Source organism: Corvus hawaiiensis, chromosome 16 (assembly GCF_020740725.1).
Source record: "Corvus hawaiiensis isolate bCorHaw1 chromosome 16, bCorHaw1.pri.cur, whole genome shotgun sequence".
Lineage (NCBI taxonomy): Eukaryota > Metazoa > Chordata > Aves > Passeriformes > Corvidae > Corvus > Corvus hawaiiensis.
The window spans coordinates 2,230,515-2,247,708 of NC_063228.1; the positions used below are offsets into that span (position 1 = coordinate 2,230,515).

Genomic DNA, 17,194 nt, shown 5'->3' on the forward strand with positions numbered 1-17,194 from the left:
AATGACGTCCCTCCGCCGGCCTCTTGCATCCGGGGCCCGGCGCCGGCCGGGCAGGCGGGCGGGCGGGGGGAGGAGAGGAGGCGGCGGCGGCGGCGGGGGGAGCAGCGAGCGCCTCCGGGTCACACGGGGACCGGCACCGCCCCTGTGCCGCGGCCGGGAGCCGCTAGAGGGGGCTCGGCGACCCCCGGTCCGGGCGCGGGGCTCACGCGGGCTGCGGGCGGTGTCGGTCCCCGTGCGGAGGGGAGGGGACGCTCCGCTCCCCGCCGCAGACCTTCGGTATAAGCTCCTGCCTGCCCGTCCCCGCCTCCCGGGCCGAAGGTTCCCCTCTCGGGTTTATCCGTCCGGTTCATGTTTTATCGCTCCGCGCTCAAAGAGAGGCCATAAACGCTGGCCCGGCCCCCAGAGCCGCCCACAGGGAGGCGGGCGGGCCCCGCCGGCCGCAGCGGAGGGGACCCGGGCCCCGGCACCCGGCATGTGGGGGGGCAGGAGGGCTGCGGCCCTGCTGGCGCCGCCGCCCGCCATCGAGTACCCTGAGGAGAGCCCGGAGCCGCGCTTTGACGGTAAGCAGGGCAGCCATGTGGGCGACCGGGGAAGTCGCCCCTTTCCCCGGCTGGCGGGGAGGGAAGGAAGGTAGAACCGCCGCCTTCCTCTTCCCGTCCTTCCCCACCGCTCTGAGGTAGCGGTGGCCGCGGGGGTGATGCAAGAGCGGGCAGGCCCTCAGCAGTGCCCTGCCCTGAGGCCGCCGTGGGAGCTCCCCCTGCCTCGGGCACGAGGCGCCTCGGCCTCCCCGGGTAGCTGCTTTCCGTGTACACTTAAAAAAATTAATTAGGCTCTTAATTAGCGTCTTAAGCTACTCGCTCAGTGGCAGCTCGGGTGCTGCCTCTGTGAGCCTGGGTCGTACATAGTTTTGATGTTTAGGTAAATAGGTGTGAACTGAGACCTCAGTTCATTCGTCTAACTGTCCTCTTTCAGAATCGGATGTGCCGGCCGAGCTGCGAGTTGCAAACGGGTCGCAAAAATTTGTGAAGTTCACTTCGACCATCCAAAACCAGCTGCTGCTCGTTTCACTGCTGGAGCATCTCTGCCACATGTACACGCACAACCCCGTTCACTCCAGGTGTTTGTTCCGAAGTTAGTAAGAGGAGTTCATTCCTGTCTCTTAACCTGCCTTACTGCAATACGTACCAGACCCTTCTGTGCAGAGTTACAGTGTAATATCAATACAAAGCTGTAGGTTTCATCCTGCTGGGACAAGAATGATTCTCTGAAGAGGATGAATACCTTGAATCAACTAAATTGGCAATGACAACTTGTCTTATTCTTGAAAACAGTAACAGAATATTGCTGTAGATGTAAGAATCAGACAGTTCTGTTCCAGCTAGATCCTGTGAGTTGCATCATGAGAAGGGCAGCAGGGTAAATTATGTAACTGTTAAATGTGATCTAAAAAGGCAGGTAGAAGAGGAATTTAATAAAATATTTATCAAGAAATAGTTGTAGTAGAGTCTTCACTAAATATTTCAAAATTCTGCGAAAATCTGAGTAAATACCTTTATAAGCCATTTATTTTGCCATAAAGTCATTCAGGGAGTTTGCATTTTTAAGTGTGAAGTGTTACTTTTAAAATGCCTTTTTGGTATGTGACTTATCATGGGTATTTCATTCATTTAGGCATATACTGAGTGCATTTAAAAATGCATATCCAAGGGGTTTGTCCTTACTTTACATGATTGTAGACAATAAAATCTAATGTGTTGTTCATAGCTAAAATTTATGCCATTTATAACAACGCAGTTGCACCCATCTCCAGCACTTTTTAGGTTTTGTTTGCCTCAGTTGTTTTACTGCAACTGAGAGAGATGAGGTGCTTGGGGAGGTGGTGGAAGGGAGTGACTTCTTTCTTTATTATGAGTATGTGCACAAGTGTGTGGGTTTGCAGGGGAATTAAAAAACCTTGACATGACCACTTTTAATTCTAATTGCAAACCTGCTTTGAATTTTTCTTTTCACTGGTCAAAATAAGTCCAAAGGTAAAATGTAAGTGGATGGTCGGATGTTTGTATGATTCATCTGCTGAGATGAGGAAGAAGAGGAGATGCAGTTGTGATGCTGAAGGGCATGGCAAATAACTATTATGCAAAGGGATTCCCATAGAGCAGCTCTGGTTTGGATTTAATTAGTTTTTATTGCTAAGAGTACAGGAACAGCATTAGAGTAGGAGGGATTGTTGAGTTTTTCAGACACGTTATCTTTCAAATAAGATTTCTTGTTTAAAAACTTTGCATGGTCTTATTGGCTGGCTTTATTTAATGTTTCTCTGACCTTTCTCTGTTCCTTTGTGCAGTTTTTCGTCAGGCTTTCACAAGAACAGGCTTGCTCTCCCCTTTTGCCTTCTGTGATGAATTTAGTACTGTAAGACTGCAGCACAACAGAGCCATTGCTGAACTGATGAAAGCAGCTAATCAACAAATACTTAACGGAGTAAGCTTTGTTACATGTCTTTGGCAACCTCTGCAGTAAGGAGCTTTTGTTTGGGGAGTTCTTTTATTGTTGGATTGGGTCTTTTTAATAGTTATACAAAAGAACTTAGCTGTTTGGGATGGCATGCTCTGGTTCTATAGGTGGAAACCAATTTTTGAAGCCATCAATATTTTGTACCTTAATAAATAATAATAATAATAATAAACCAAGTTAAAATGTTTATAAACAAACGCAAGGTGGTGTAAGTATTGCTACAGCTTTTTTTGACAGACATCCATTTTCAACTTGAAACTGTTGGTTATGTTAACACCCTCATATTTACATTAGTGGAGGGTGTATTTTGTGTACTTGTGTTTCAGGCTGAATCAGACCCATTTGCTTATCTCACTGCTTGAACTAAGCTAGTTAATTTTGTTTTAAGCACATTTTAGAGCCCTCATTTTATCCTGTTTGCCAGCAGAACTCTAAAAGGGCAGTAATCTCTCTAGCAGAGAGATGTTAACAGATTACCAGTGGGATAATAATACTTTAATTTGGTGAAGCTCTCCGCAGCATGCGAATGCCTGGCTGTAACCTCATTTTCTTCTAAGAAGGAGGTTGCAGTTTCTGGTTTGATTAAGCTGTCCATGCCACTAGCACAGTAGACATGTTATTCTTTTTATATGGTATATTTTTATGTTGGATTTTGTTGTTTCACAGGAGCTTGATAATGGAGAGTCTCATGCAATTGGGTATGTATTCAAGGCATGTACAAATACTAAACTAACTCCTTCCTTAAAGTTCTGTGCTCTACTCTGAATTTAATATATACTGCATATCATATTTTGGCTCTGAAACATAGAAAAAAAAGGTAAAAGCTTCTTCAAATTCTCAAAGTGTCGTGGTGAAAATTTATTCTTCAGTACAACTCTAGCATTCACTGCCACTGTTCAGGAAAACAAGATTTATCAGGCATCAACGTAAAAGAAGTAAGCTGGATACTTCTGCTAAAACAGAGTATGGATTCGTAGCACATGTGCATGTTCTTGCAGTCTGCTGGTTTTCAATATTCACTGAAACTCAGGCTGGTACAGTATGGTAATGTCAAGGTACTTCCTTCTTCTTTTCATAATGTGAATAATATTTTTAGAATGTGTACAGCTGTATCTTACTTGTAAGTTGTAATTTAGTTTAATGCAGCCTAACTTTTTTTGATCAGGGAAAAAGAAGTTCTTTTTGAAGCACAGACTTCACGATACTTGAATGAATTTGAAGAGGTTGCAAGGCTAGGAAAAGGAGGATATGGTAAAGTATACAAGGTATTCTTTACCTCACATTTAAAACGAATCTGTTTGTATCTAGTTTTTGTTTGGAATTTAGAGTTACTGTTTCAGCTGTACTATCAAATGGTTTTTGAATAGAAAAGGTGCAAATCTGTACCTTAGAAGAAAGCTGGTGTTTCATTTCAGAATCTGCTCAGTTGTAGTTAGTTTTGCTCGTCAGAAGCAGGATATATCAGATGTTTTACTTTGTGTATTTTGACCCTTTTAAAATGAAAGAAAACTTCTTATTTCACATGTGAAGTATTGTGTTATATTGACTTTGAACAGCCTCAGAACTGATTAGTCTCCACAATCCAATGCTTTAGTTGTGGCTGCTTGAAAAAAAATGAGCCTTAATATGAACATAAACTGTCAACATTGGCTTGGACTTGGCTTAATTGTATTAAGGACTTGTAGTGCATGGCCAGCCCAAGGTTCCCCATGAGGTATGTGCCATGTGGAAATGGCAAGTGTGGTCTCACATATTTATTGAGGACCTGTTAAGCAGTTATTGGACCTATCAGTATCCCTATCTTAGACAGCAGGGGCCTAATTCCAGTTTCATTCTCTGATGCAGGTGATAGTCTATATGAATGGGGTGCAGAAATAAAATTTTAGAAAATAGTGGAATCTAAAGGATTTAATTAGTCCAAGCACATTAACATCTAATTTTCTCCTATTGCAATTGTTTTCAGGTCAGAAACAAGTTAGATGGTCAGTTCTATGCTATTAAAAAAATTAAAATTAAGAAGGCTACAAGAAGAGATTGCATGAAGGTATTCTTCTTCCTTTGTTTTGTCCCTGTTTTAACACCTTGTTGGCTTTAGCTTATTCTGTTCTAATTTATTAATGTAGCTAATATTTCCTGATATATTAAAAATACTAATACGATTTTTATGCATTCTGAGTTTTTAAAGGTTTGAGCCAATCAATACCTAGTAGAAAAAAGTAAATGAGAGGTATTTAAGTCCATTAAAAGAGCCATATTAATTACTTGAACGTGATGCATCTCTGCAACCATGAAAATCAATTTGTTTTAAAGCTTTCAAATTTTCTCTGTTACTGTAACAATTTTATCTGTTCCTTCTCTGTAAGAAACTTATTTTTTGTTACATTTCATGTTTCTAAGCATTCAGAATAAAGGACTGTCACACTGTGGGGTTTTTGGTCTTTTTAGGTGCTCCGAGAAGTCAAAGTGCTGGCTGGGCTGCAGCATCCCAATATTGTAGGCTATCACACTGCTTGGATGGAACAAGTTCAAACAGTACATCCAAAAGGAAAGTACAGCTCATTGTGTAATTCTTGCTTGCATCTTGCAACCTCTCTACTATTATTTGAAGGAGAGTATTACTTCTCTGATAAAATAACTAATTTTTTTTGTGTATCAGCTACTGTCTGTAACTGTTGAGAATTTATCTTTTTTTGTGTTAATTTTATACCTTCTTCTCGGTTTTCCTCTTCAGTTTCTTTGTTCTCAGCTCTTTCTACACTCTGTCCTTTGGTCCCTTTGTAACCCTAATCCATTGGTCCCTGTCTAGTCCTTTCCTGGAATGCCTTTAGCAGTTAAATCTTTTGATCCTCTCTTAGTGGGAGGTTTGGTTATGCTCTGTATAACTTTATTGCTTTCCAAGTCACTGACTTGATGCCCAGCCAGCCCAAAAACACCAAAGAAAATGCATAAATGCATAGGAAGTTGACTGCAGAGTAAAACAGGCAAAACTTTTTAACCAGTGATCCAGAGAATCTCGAGGGAAGCAATTCTTTAATGCTGGGGGTCCTTCACAAGTATTTAATGGTGGTAATGGAAGTACATAATGAGATCTATAGGTAGGTTCTGTGGTACTTAATGGTTTCCCTTGTGTTACAAGATTGGTGTTTTATATTTGCTTTTGTGTGCTAAAACAGCTTTTTCATATAAAAATGCAATTTTGATGACAATTATTTCCAAGATATCAAGTGTCTTCAAAACAGCAGCAGTGTGATGTGAAGGGTGGTGCCTTTTGGAGCTGCTTCTTTAACTGTGTGTTATTTTATACATTGTAAACCCTTACTTTGAACAGGCCGACTTCTGAAAGATGAAGTGTAAGTAAATATCTAAGAGAGCCCAGTTAGTGACTTTGTAAAACATATATTTTCTTTCCATTTAAAGAAAAATTAAATACATATTAGGGTAGCTTCTTAGGAAACTTAACAAGCCTCTTTTGCAGCAGCAGAAATAGAGGTCATCTAGAGCTATGCATAGGTAACAAAGTTAAATTCAGTGAGGTGCTGTAGCTTAAATGCTGAATTTAGTAAATATGTGCATGCATTCTTTGTTTTATAAAATACCTTATTTATCTTTTCATCCAGCAGGTAAAACAATAATGGAGTTGCAGCCATTATCTTTGGAGCAAGAGAGCAGCAAGTGAGTATTACAAATCTCAGCGTCAACATATATTTGACTTTAGCTTCAGGTGTGTATCTGAGACATTGCTGTCTGGGACAGCTGTCCGAAATCCCTGCTGGGAGAAAGCATTAGAACAGCTGGAGCCTGCACTGACAGTTATGTAATCCTGCAGTTTTGTGTGGGGAAGCAGCTAAACTCTTCCTTGGGAGTGCTTTTTGCAACTGGGGGGAAAAAATAATCAGTATGGTATATCACAAAGGGATGGTATGAAACTGTGTACTTACTTGGATTTCTCTCCCTTTATTATTTTCAGTGATCACTGTCACATCCAGAGCGTGGAAAGTGATAGTTCAATTATCTTTGCTGACCTTACCTCACAAGAAAAGAAGTCTTGTGACAGTACCAATCTTAAAAATCTGGGTGGAGAATCAGTGCAGAATATGGATGTAAGGAATGACTTTACAAACAGCAATAGCAAAGAGTGTGTGAAACCAAATAAATGTGAATTATCCATAGAACTACAAGAAGACTTTGTACATAATGTTAACAGTTTGTCAACTGATGTGGAAAATCATTCAACACGGGGACGTCATTCCAGTCTGGATCAAGATGCTAGCACTGAAAGCCAGTCCAGCTCTGAAAGTAAGTCCTACTCTGAAGAATGCTCCAAAAACGAGGTAGCACTCTGTGGAGAGTTTGAGGTAAATACAATTCTCTTTAAGTATCCTTAACTGCTGTCTAATTTTGTGTTGTTTTAAAAGTAGTTCAGTAGACAGGAAAAGAATGATTCATAACAATAAATTTAAAAGGATTAAATGACTGCAAGTAGAGCCAAAAGTTCAGACAATTTTTACTTAAGTGGGTAACATCATTACAAGGAATGTAATGACCAGAGGAGCTGGCAAAGCACAGCATCTGTGAGGAACTTCCCATGTGTTTGGCACCTTGAGTCCTTTCAAAGTACCTGTATGAATAAAAAGTGCTACTGCTGCATAAAACGGCCCCATCAAACCTGAAAACATTTAGCTATCAGTAATGATGGCTAAAGCAGCTGTTAGCGGTAAAAGTGTCTTGGTCTGTCCTGTGGTGCCCATGCAGTGTAGGAGCACATGGGAAAAAGATAAAAAGCAGATTTGAGCAGGGAATCACTTGTGCTTCTAAAACCTTGTTAGCATTCATACCATACCACTGATATGTTTTGTACAACACAGCCACCTCTGGAATGCTTCAAGCTTTTGCTATCACTTGGAGCTCCCTCTTGCAAGAAACCCAGTTTTAAAGGTGTCTGCTTGAGTTGTCAGATGAACTGGTACATTATCAGAAACTGAGATACATATTCATGGTAATAAATCAAACAGTTGGACTCAAAGATCTTTTCCAGCCTAAACAATTCTGTGATTCCATAAAATTCCATGTCAAGAAATTGGGGTTTTTTTCTATTTTATATTAATTACACTGGAATAAATGTCTGTTCAGTATGTCTAGAAGGTTTCAAACTCTACTTTGAATATTAAAGTATGTATCTGGCAGTTTTGTTAGCATTTATCATGTAAAAATTGTTAAAATTTGAGAAACAAGCAAAAAACACCCTGAAACTAGATAGTATTGTTGCATCTGCTTCTTGAGTGCAGTAGGTTACTAATACTATACTTGATGTCCTTTTGGCACCTGTTTTTGGAGGGGTTTTTTGTTTAATAAATTTTGGGTTTATTTAGAGAAAATAACTAAGGAAATACTGTTCATATTACTATGGCAAAATTATGGACCATTATTTTTCTGTTAGGTGGAGTATCATTTGATGCTTCATATACAAATGCAGTTGTGTGAAATATCCTTGTGGGATTGGATTGTTGACCGTAATAAAAGATGCAACAAGAGATCAGAGGACACTTCAAGTAAGATTCATCACTATCTTATTCATTGTAAAGCAAATAATTTTTTTTTTTGTGATTTGAAGTGCAGTTGTCTACTTTTATTTTACTTTAGCAGCTTATAATACAGATCTTCATTACATTCTTTATTCAGTTTATCAAATAGCAGCTTGTATTGAATTTTTGTATGATAGATGTTGGTAAAAGAATTGAAATTCTTCAGTTTTAGACAGCTCTTCAAAAAAGAATGACTGAATGCCTGAGGCATAGTTGTTACCAGGGGAGATCAGTGTCTGGGCAATACTCCTTATTTGGAATTGAGTTTTTTATTGACAGAATCTGCTGCTTCTCAGAAAGTGGTTAAAGGCAAATTTATCTGCTGTGGAAAATACAAATACATCATTTGATCCAGACAGGTTACAACAAACTTAAAGGTTTGTTCTCAGGAGTCAAAAATCCTATGCAGGCTAATCTGTAATAGGTCAAAGAATGTAACACTCCCTTTTTCTGAGTGACCAGGGGGTTCTCATGCTCCCATACCAAGCAGTCATCAGTAACTGTTGACATTTGGAGGAACAAGTCTAATGCTCTTAAAGCGTTAGAGACATGTTCCATTCTCTGGAGTGGTTGTATAAAAGCAGCATATGCATATCAGACTGTAAAACAAACTGTGTGATTAATGTTTTATCTTGGTTTTAATCATTATTAAGGTAAATCTGTTCTTCTCTTCATTCATAGAGTCAGGTTTACCAGCAAACTGTCAGCTGACTTCCACTAATCCCTCCTGTAATCATAATCTTGTAGCTTTCTTAAGATAAAAGATGATGTTCCTGGTCAGGAAATGACAGAATTACTATCGCATTTGTGCTTGCAAAATGCTGGTTTCACACATTTTCATGGAAATGGTGAATGTTATCATAGGTTAGACATGAAGAAACAGAAATCCAAATGTGAGTAAATTGCTAATGTTTAAATGGACAAGATGTGGGTTACTAGAGCAGGAAGACAACGTAGTTTATTAAAATAGTAATGTGGAAAATAGTCAAAACAAGGAGATGCTAAGTTTATTTAGGACCACTACAGCCAGAGGAGATTGAGGGATTCCAGAGGGTAGCACAGCAGCAGCAGGATTAGGAACCAAACAGGAAGAGTGCAAAGCAATACAGACAGCATGTCACTACATAAATTAGTACGATTTTATCTGGAACTGTATTTTTTATGCTAGGTCAGGACTGACATGAAAGTAAAGAGTTTATTAAATTCATAATCAAATAACTATCTGACGGGGTTTGGAAGAATCTTTTCAGGAGAACCTAGGTTCATGTTCCTTCAACTTTCCTTTTTGGAATTTTGATCTTAGTGACTTTTTGCTGATTCAGAAATAATATCTTGAGAGAAGCATGGGAAAATCCATATTTAAAATATGTGCATTCTGTTAAAAATTTATTCCACAGCATAAATAAACAGAATTCTACAAGACATACCACCATAAACTTACATAACTCAGTAAAACTAGCTGAAATAAATTAAATTGTTTTAAGGTCCATACCATCTCGTGGATGTTCGCTGGACAACAAAAATTTTCCAGGAGGTAGTAGAAGGAGTTTGCTATATCCACAGCATGGGAGTGATGCATCGAGACATTAAAGTAAGTCCATCAAATTATTACTTGAGGTTGAAGAAAACAAAGACAATTTACATTATGGGAAAATGAAAGCAACTTCATAGTTGCATTTGAGATGACCTGGGCTCTTCAGAATTTAGTTGTTGCATATGAAAAATTACATTATCTCCTCTATAGCAGTACCATGCTTGCTTTGCTGTCAGCATAGTAGTGATTTACACTGACTTACAAGTGGATTTTAAGCTCTGTAAGTGTTTTCTCCTTGGAAGCCATTTTCCTGTCTGAAACAGGCATGGTGAGAGTGGTTTTCTTTTGTCTCAGTCTTTCCTTAACCAGGGTAGGAACTTAATTACCTAAAAAAATTTTCTTTTAGGCAAAAATAAGAAAAGCCCCTTGACTACACCTCAGTTTGCTAACTGCATACCAGTTAGATTTTGGAAATATGTTCTAGTTACTTGCTTTAAAAAAAACCCAACCCCCTTGTTGCAAATAATTGCTGTCTTTCTAGAAGTTGCTGCATCCTCTAAGGAACCAAAATTATAGATGTCATTAGTGACTGAAAGTTTTGGGTTTATTCCTATTAACAGTAATAAAGAGCAGACTTTAAAAAATACCACTTAGAATGATTAGAATAGGATGCCCTTTATATGTTCCCTTGAAGATTTTTGGAACTCTAAGAATACTTTTGACTTCCTGGCTGGCTTGGATTGAAGCACAGGTAGATGAATCTCACTTCTGGTCCACCCCCACCATTAAACTGATAAACCTGAATAGCAAGGAGGTGAATGTGTGTTTTCCTACTTTGCTTCCCACTCAGGTTTTCTGCATCTGATACAGCAGCAGTATGAAGAAATCATGATTATTAAAACTTCACATGTAGAAGCTTGGAAGTACTTGAAGTCACACAATCTTCATTCAGGATTAATTTTCATTTTCCTGTCAACTGTTTCAGGGTGAACAGGTTTCAGTTTGCCTTCCCATTTAGCATCATCATGGCCTTATTGTCCAAAGTCCTGGTAGTTGTATAAAGAATTCCAGAATTCCACACAGTTACTGCAAACCTGTGTTTGAGCCAGTTCTGATGGTTTTCACCATATATTCTTCTAATGGTGATTTTGCAGGTATCTTGCAGAGACTGTAGTTTCTGTGATAATATTCTAAGTCTTTCAGCATGTGAATTTCTGAGAACAGAAGCCCAGTGGGTGGGTGTCCTGGAGTATGTTTTAACTTCAGTGGATATGAGAAGCCTAGCAACTTGTTCAACAGTGCTGCATCTTTTAAATTTGATCTGCATTGTGGATAGGAAAAGAATGGAGATTGCCCATCTCTTGTTAAACTATTCACATTTCCTTTATACTCTAACAGAAGACCAACTATTTCCTTTCTGCCACCTGAGCAAGTTGGGGTTTTTTCTAGATACATAATGCTTGCATTTCTCCTTCTTAGTGGTCCTAAAATCAAAATATATGGAAAAAAAACATTTCAGTTTTCTGAGTCAGAGCTCTCAAGTCTGTCATAATTTGGCTTTTTTTTTCATAGCAGCTTCCCAGAACCAAGTAGCATATTGCAGCTGTGCTCATCATACAGAAAAGTCTATTTTGGTTTCTTTATGTCTGGCCCAATGATATTTAGTCATCCTTCCTGCTACATCAGTTGGTCAAATTGACTGTCCACTCTTGCCTGTTCCTGTCTACTGTTCTGCAAATTTCCCAGTTTCTGTTGGGGAGAAAAAAGTACTTCATTTTTTCACTAAATCTTGGTTTTTTCAGTTTTGCTTTTCTTCCTTTTTTTCTAGATCCTTGTTCTAGGTCTGTGGTCTTTCGGCCCAAATGGTGTTGCTAACACATGATTTGGTATCAGCAATGACTATTTTTTCTCTCTCACTACTCAAAAAAGTGAAATAATCATCTTATACCTGTGAACTGGATTTTATAGCCTTTGAAACTACTGAAATTACATAATTCTTTATATAGACATGTATTTAAATTGTGTTCTGTCTTGCAGCCTAGGAATATCTTTCTACATGGATCAGATCATCAGGTAAAAATAGGTGACTTCGGATTAGCCTGCAAAGACCTTCTTTGGGATGATGCAGACCAGTGGTTTCAGACAGAAAGGATAAATGGTAAAAGGATAAATGGTAAGAGAAGAAAGTTTAATGGGTTTCAGTGTTTCAGTTTCTATGGTATTAAAATCAGTAAACTGTTACTTGCAAGGGTAACACTTGCTAAATCTCAATTGCCTTTCAAAGGACTGACACATACTTCAGGAGTTGGGACTTGCCTCTATGCCTCACCAGAACAACTGCAGGGATCTCACTATGATTTCAAGGTAGAGAACTTTGTTTTGTTCCTTCTTTTCTCTATTAACACATGGTAGATAATAGGAATAAATCAAGCCTTTCAATGGGCAAATACATACTTGATAAATACATAAATATTCCTCCTACTGTCACTCCTAATGTTTTTGTTGAAACATGGATTTCAACTTTGCCTTCTCATTTGCTATTAAAGCAAAAATTATTTTTTAATATGTTGAGAATGTAGATAGCTTTGTGTTCCTTTAGTAGTGTCATGATATTCCTCATATCATCATGAAACTTCATTGTTGTTAAACGTTTTCATGTCATGATTTTATGAGAAAGAGAAGCGTACTAAGTTAAAATCACAGTTATCCCAGAACTTTCTCTTCACCCCATCAACAGTCAGACATGTACAGCATGGGTGTTATCCTGCTAGAACTCTTCCAACCATTTGGAACAGAAATGGAAAGAACTGAAGTTCTTACACATTTAAGGACAGGCCAAATTCCTCACACTTTCTACAAGAAATGGCCTACTCAGGCCAAGTATGTGAAACTCCTCACCAGTGCGAGAGCTACAGAACGCCCAACAGCGGCTCAGCTTCGGGACAGCGAACTCTTCCACACCACAGACCAGGTAAGTCATGCCACTGACCCCAACCCTTACAGCATAAAGCAGCACAAAAAGAAAATGCCCTTTGTATCCCTGCCACCATTACATTTGTTTGGCTTTGAACTTAATCACATTCCTCTTAAGACTCTTTTTCTGATTACAGTATTTAGGCCACTCTATTATTTCTGGTGTCTTTGCAATGAGATAGCTGGTCCTTAACTATAGGTAACTTTCTGAAGACTGTACAGGTGAGAGGTATTTTCATAGGTCAGAAAAGATTTCAAAGCTTTTCACCACATCTGCAGATTCTTCTAATCATTTTTCCTTTCCATGCCCCACTGCTTTGTGGATTAACTTGTAGTATCAGGAAGGTAGAATAGCTGAGTGCTGCTGCATTGTGTGTGTAGTGGATTGCAAACACAATTCAAGTAGGTCAGTAAGGCTTTATCCTTGCTTAGCTATAAATGAAGTAAACTGACTCTAATTTTCAGGTTATTTCTAACCTTCAAGAGAAGGTGAGACAGCAAGAAGAAGAAATAGAGAAGCTGAGGGAGACAATAAGACAGCTTTCTGAAGAGCAGGATGAACAAACGAGACTAGGCTCTCCTGTTTAAGTACAGGAAAAACTAACTTCTATTGTGTTTTAAGTTATATAAAATGTTTCTTTTTTTACATAAAATATTTCAATGCATTTTCTTTCTGCTGTCTGTTCTTAAAAGGTATCTTGACCAAAGGCTCCTGAGAAAGGAATCATGTTGCAGTGGAAAAATTAAGAGCACAGCTTGTATTTACATAGGATTAATTTCCATACCTTAGCCATTGAACAAATACGTGTTACATAGGAGTTACAAAAAAGGAAGGTCACACCCAAAAGGCAGCTGTAATGCTTTTATTAATTTAGGATCCTGTCCAACTGTAGTAGCTAAAATACATCTCAGAAAGGACTCAAACATTACAGCAGGCATGAGGTGGAGTAAGATTAAAACAACATCACTGTGCAGAGTACAGGCTCACTTGAGGAGCTTCATCACAGAGCTGAAAGGTGCCAGATTCTCACAGGACTTCATCCACTTCTGCACGTTGGCCGGGGCAGTGTTGGCAGTGCCCGTCTGCCGCAGCGCGCACCACGCCACCACATCGGCCACCGTCAGTTCATTGCCCACCAGCCACGAGCTCTTGCCCAGGGCAGCGTTCATGGAGCGCAGCACTGCTCCTCTCTCCTTGCTGCTGCCTTCTTTCAGCTGGAAGATGGCTGTGTCCACCCAGCTGTCAATCAGAGTTGAGGTAACTGCATTGTACTTCTGGCCAAACAGGGAAAAGAGAAATCGAGCGATGTTCCCCTCTCCTTCTATAGGGCACATGGTTTGAATGCTAAACTTCATCTGGGGTTTGGGAACTGAAATTAACAGGAAAAAAAAGTGAATACAACATAGTAAAGAAATGAACTAGAACATGATGCACATTTGTGATGCCAGCACCATCATTAACATCATTAACCCAATGAGCAGTTTTCAGTCTTCTGGGATAAAGAGATTGCTTTTTGAAAACATCAGCCAAAACTCCCCCATAATTGCTCTTCTAGCTACCTTATTTGTAGAAACTGAAAAACATTTCTATTAGAAAAAAATCCTGAAGGTACAAGCAGCTCTGTCAATGTCATGTGTATTTTAACAGCAGTAACTACAAACAAGAATCTTCCTCTTCTGGCCCAGCATGGTTCACAGCTATGAAAAGAGAACAAACATGTTACCTGCTTCTTCATATCCACCATGTCTCAGCACAGGGATACCAAGGCAGCTGTTGGCAAGGGTTTAGCACAAGTTTCATTTTCTCACCTATTGTAAAATATTGATCTACAGCTTTCATTCTTACCATCCTTCCAAATCAGAGTAAAGCCCAGCTGATACTCATGACGTGGCTGCTTCTTAGTCTGCTCTCCAAAGCATTTCAAGAGGTTTTCTGGCACACTTTTCACTGATGAATGTGTGTGAACAGCTGATAATATTTTGTAGCGTTCACAAAGCAGACTGTGTATCACTAACAGTGACAGTGGAGGTAGAGAAGGATTTGCATTGATGACAACATCTTTGAGGGCACCATAATCCTGAATGGAAAGTAAAACATTCAGCAGTTAAGACACATTCCAGATCATACTCATAAGTATTGCTTTTATTTGACACCAAAATGTACAGTCATGCATGTGTATATCTGAAATTCTAATGACATTCAAGTAAATCAGTTCAAGCTTGGATATTTAAAACTCGTTTAAACCTTCGAACATCTTCCTTCCTCAACACATAATTCAAGGACATGACTGAGGTAAATTCTACTCCCAAGCTGAAGCCAATGTCAAAGTTTCCAGTTTAGTAACAAACAAGAAACCAACTGTTGTAATTTCAAGATCAACTATTCTAGCTTGAAATTCTATCCAAATGAGCATATATAGTACTAATATTTATAAATGTTTGTATCTATAATCTGCATGGCCAAAAGGAAATGGTAATTGTAGGTTGTATACTGAGTTCTGAGTATCCCAGGTTTTAATGCTCTCCTTCCAACCCTGAAAACTGAACATTGAGAAAGTATCTACCAATGTACCTACTCAACTAGACTTACCTTTCCAAGCATCAGATCTAAATCTGCTCCATTTGTTGTCAAAGGAGAAAATTCATCAGTTTGAATGATATTTGTTACATCAAAGTCAGCATCTGGGGTTTGTATCATCTTGGAGAGCCCATCCACAGCACTCTTCAGTTCATACAAGCGCTTTAGAATCTCTTCCTGGCGGGATTCAAGTGCTTGAAGTGATGGGTCAGCCTCTTCCTATAGGACAGAAAAAACCAAGGCCACGTAAACGTTCATTCAGCTCAGTGTCAAAAGAGTCCACAGCTCCCTTGAAATTAAGTTTTGAAAGACTAAACACATTCAAATACCCAGACCATTGTGAATGTCATGGGCTTATGTCTATCAGTTGTCTGTTGTGTGGTGAAGTGACGTATTTAATAAATTCCTGAAATCTTCCTGCTTAGTATATTTTTAAAACCACTTGTTACAGCAAACTCTGTAACATAGTCAAAATCAGACAGAGCTGGCAGTGAAGTGCGGAATAATGACTGAAAAGTCAAAGACAACTTGTCAGGTTCTTTTCAGCCCAGAAGAGCAGATGGGGAGGTTTGTGCTACAGCAGCCAAACAAGGAAACTTTTTGACTAATCAGGTAGTTAATAAAAGTAAAAAACCCTGTAGGTTTAGATGGATGGTGTATCATCTGGATTCAGTCTTTGTTTCAGAGAATATAAATTATAGAGGAAAAAAAAGACCATGGGCTTTGTTATGTTAATACCAATGCAGCTTTTTATCTCAATTACCTTACAAGCATCTCATCTTACAATCTCTTTTAAAAGAAGATGAAAAATATATTCCTGTGGCAGGTTTTACGTCTACAAACTTACAATAACGTTAAAGAAAAATCTTCAAATAGCTTATTTCTAAGCATCCTGAAGGAGGATTAACAAAACCCAAACTATCATGGATGAAGACATAGACAAGGTATCAAAGTAAAATCTTTATACCCACTTAACACAATATGCTCAAAGACAAGACAAGGAAAGACTCCTTAAGTGATCATTATTTAGTTAGTACACAAGTCCATACTTTGCAATGGGAAGGCATTTAGTTAGCACTCCTGTTAGGTTCTGCCCCGAAGTTACTCCTATTCAGTACCTCCACCATCAGCCTGGGTGAGGGCACAGCAAATCCCTGATGGCATCAAGCCTGAACTGGCCACAACCAGCCTTTGAGAATTCCATGCATTTCTGGCACCGGAGAGAGGCTGCTCAACTAGACCTACGTAACACAGCATTTTACATTTTTGTCTTATTTAAGGCAAAAGAAACTGAAACTAGAAATAGAGGGTGTGTAGCTGGCTAAAACCCGAGCTGAGCCAGCAGAGCGATGATGCAGCAGGACGGAACGAGGCCTGCTGGGCACTCATGGACTGCCAGGCTGGCAGGGAGCTCGGCACGGCCATTCAAACATAAAAACCGCGACAGCGATACACGCGAGAGCCCAGAAAAGTCAAAAAGGGAACTACTGAAGGCTTTAAAAACATTACGGAGAAATTCCTGAAAACGTTGGTTTTATTTAACCCTCCGACGAGCCGCTTACGGCGAGGCGGAGCCAGGGCCCCTCCTGCGGGCTGAGGCGGTGGGACTCGGCTCCGTGAGCTCTCCGGCAACGGAGGCTCCGCCCGGTCCCTAACCGGAGCTGGGGCTGCCACCAGAGAGAACCCTGGCCCGGCGGCCGCGTGGCTGACACCGCCAGGGCGAGCACCGCGGGCCGCGGCCTGAGCAGCTCCTTCCGCCCACCCCTCGCCCCTACCTGCGGCGGTGTCGGCGGCGTGGCGGTGTCGGCGGCGCGATGCAGGTTGGGCACGGGGTACATGCAGGTGGGCAGGTGCCCCGGCAACACCCCCGCGCTGTGCAGCGGCCGGACCTTGTACATCGCGGGCATGGCGACTCCCGCCCCGCCGCGCACCCGCTCCGCCACCACCGGCCCGCCCACCCCTCCGCCCATTGGCGGAGCGGCGCGTTACTGACACTCACGATACCCAATGGGA

At 40.3% G+C, this 17,194-nt stretch overlaps 2 protein-coding genes across 4 annotated transcripts; one reads left to right on the forward strand and one right to left on the reverse strand.

The window, feature by feature from the left end:
- The first annotated feature begins 1 nt into the window (after position 1).
- On the forward strand, positions 2–13,386 carry EIF2AK1 (eukaryotic translation initiation factor 2 alpha kinase 1). 3 transcript variants are annotated; one of them, XM_048320476.1, is made up of 16 exons: positions 2–560; positions 973–1,131; positions 2,345–2,481; positions 3,181–3,212; positions 3,680–3,779; positions 4,478–4,558; positions 4,960–5,059; positions 6,132–6,186; positions 6,482–6,869; positions 7,952–8,063; positions 9,581–9,687; positions 11,668–11,803; positions 11,915–11,994; positions 12,368–12,601; positions 13,069–13,191; positions 13,297–13,386. In XM_048320476.1, exons 1-15 carry the CDS (start codon positions 2–4, stop codon positions 13,189–13,191), a joined length of 2,403 nt encoding a protein of 800 aa, XP_048176433.1. In that variant the 3' UTR covers positions 13,297–13,386. The 3 variants fall into 3 exon arrangements, with proteins under 3 accessions (XP_048176433.1, XP_048176432.1, XP_048176434.1); XM_048320475.1 differs by lacking the exon at positions 13,297–13,386 and having other exon boundaries at positions 13,069–13,268; XM_048320477.1 differs by lacking the exon at positions 13,297–13,386 and having other exon boundaries at positions 6,135–6,186; positions 13,069–13,268.
- Positions 13,387–13,451: 65 nt separating this feature from the next.
- Positions 13,452–17,129, reverse strand: AIMP2 (aminoacyl tRNA synthetase complex interacting multifunctional protein 2). The gene is made up of 4 exons (XM_048320482.1): positions 16,957–17,129; positions 15,194–15,400; positions 14,450–14,681; positions 13,452–13,973 (listed from the first exon to the last, which is right to left on the reverse strand). The coding sequence occupies exons 1-4, from the start codon at positions 17,086–17,088 to the stop codon at positions 13,588–13,590; spliced, it is 957 nt and encodes a 318-aa protein (XP_048176439.1). The 5' UTR covers positions 17,089–17,129; the 3' UTR covers positions 13,452–13,587.
- Positions 17,130–17,194: the final 65 nt, after the last annotated feature.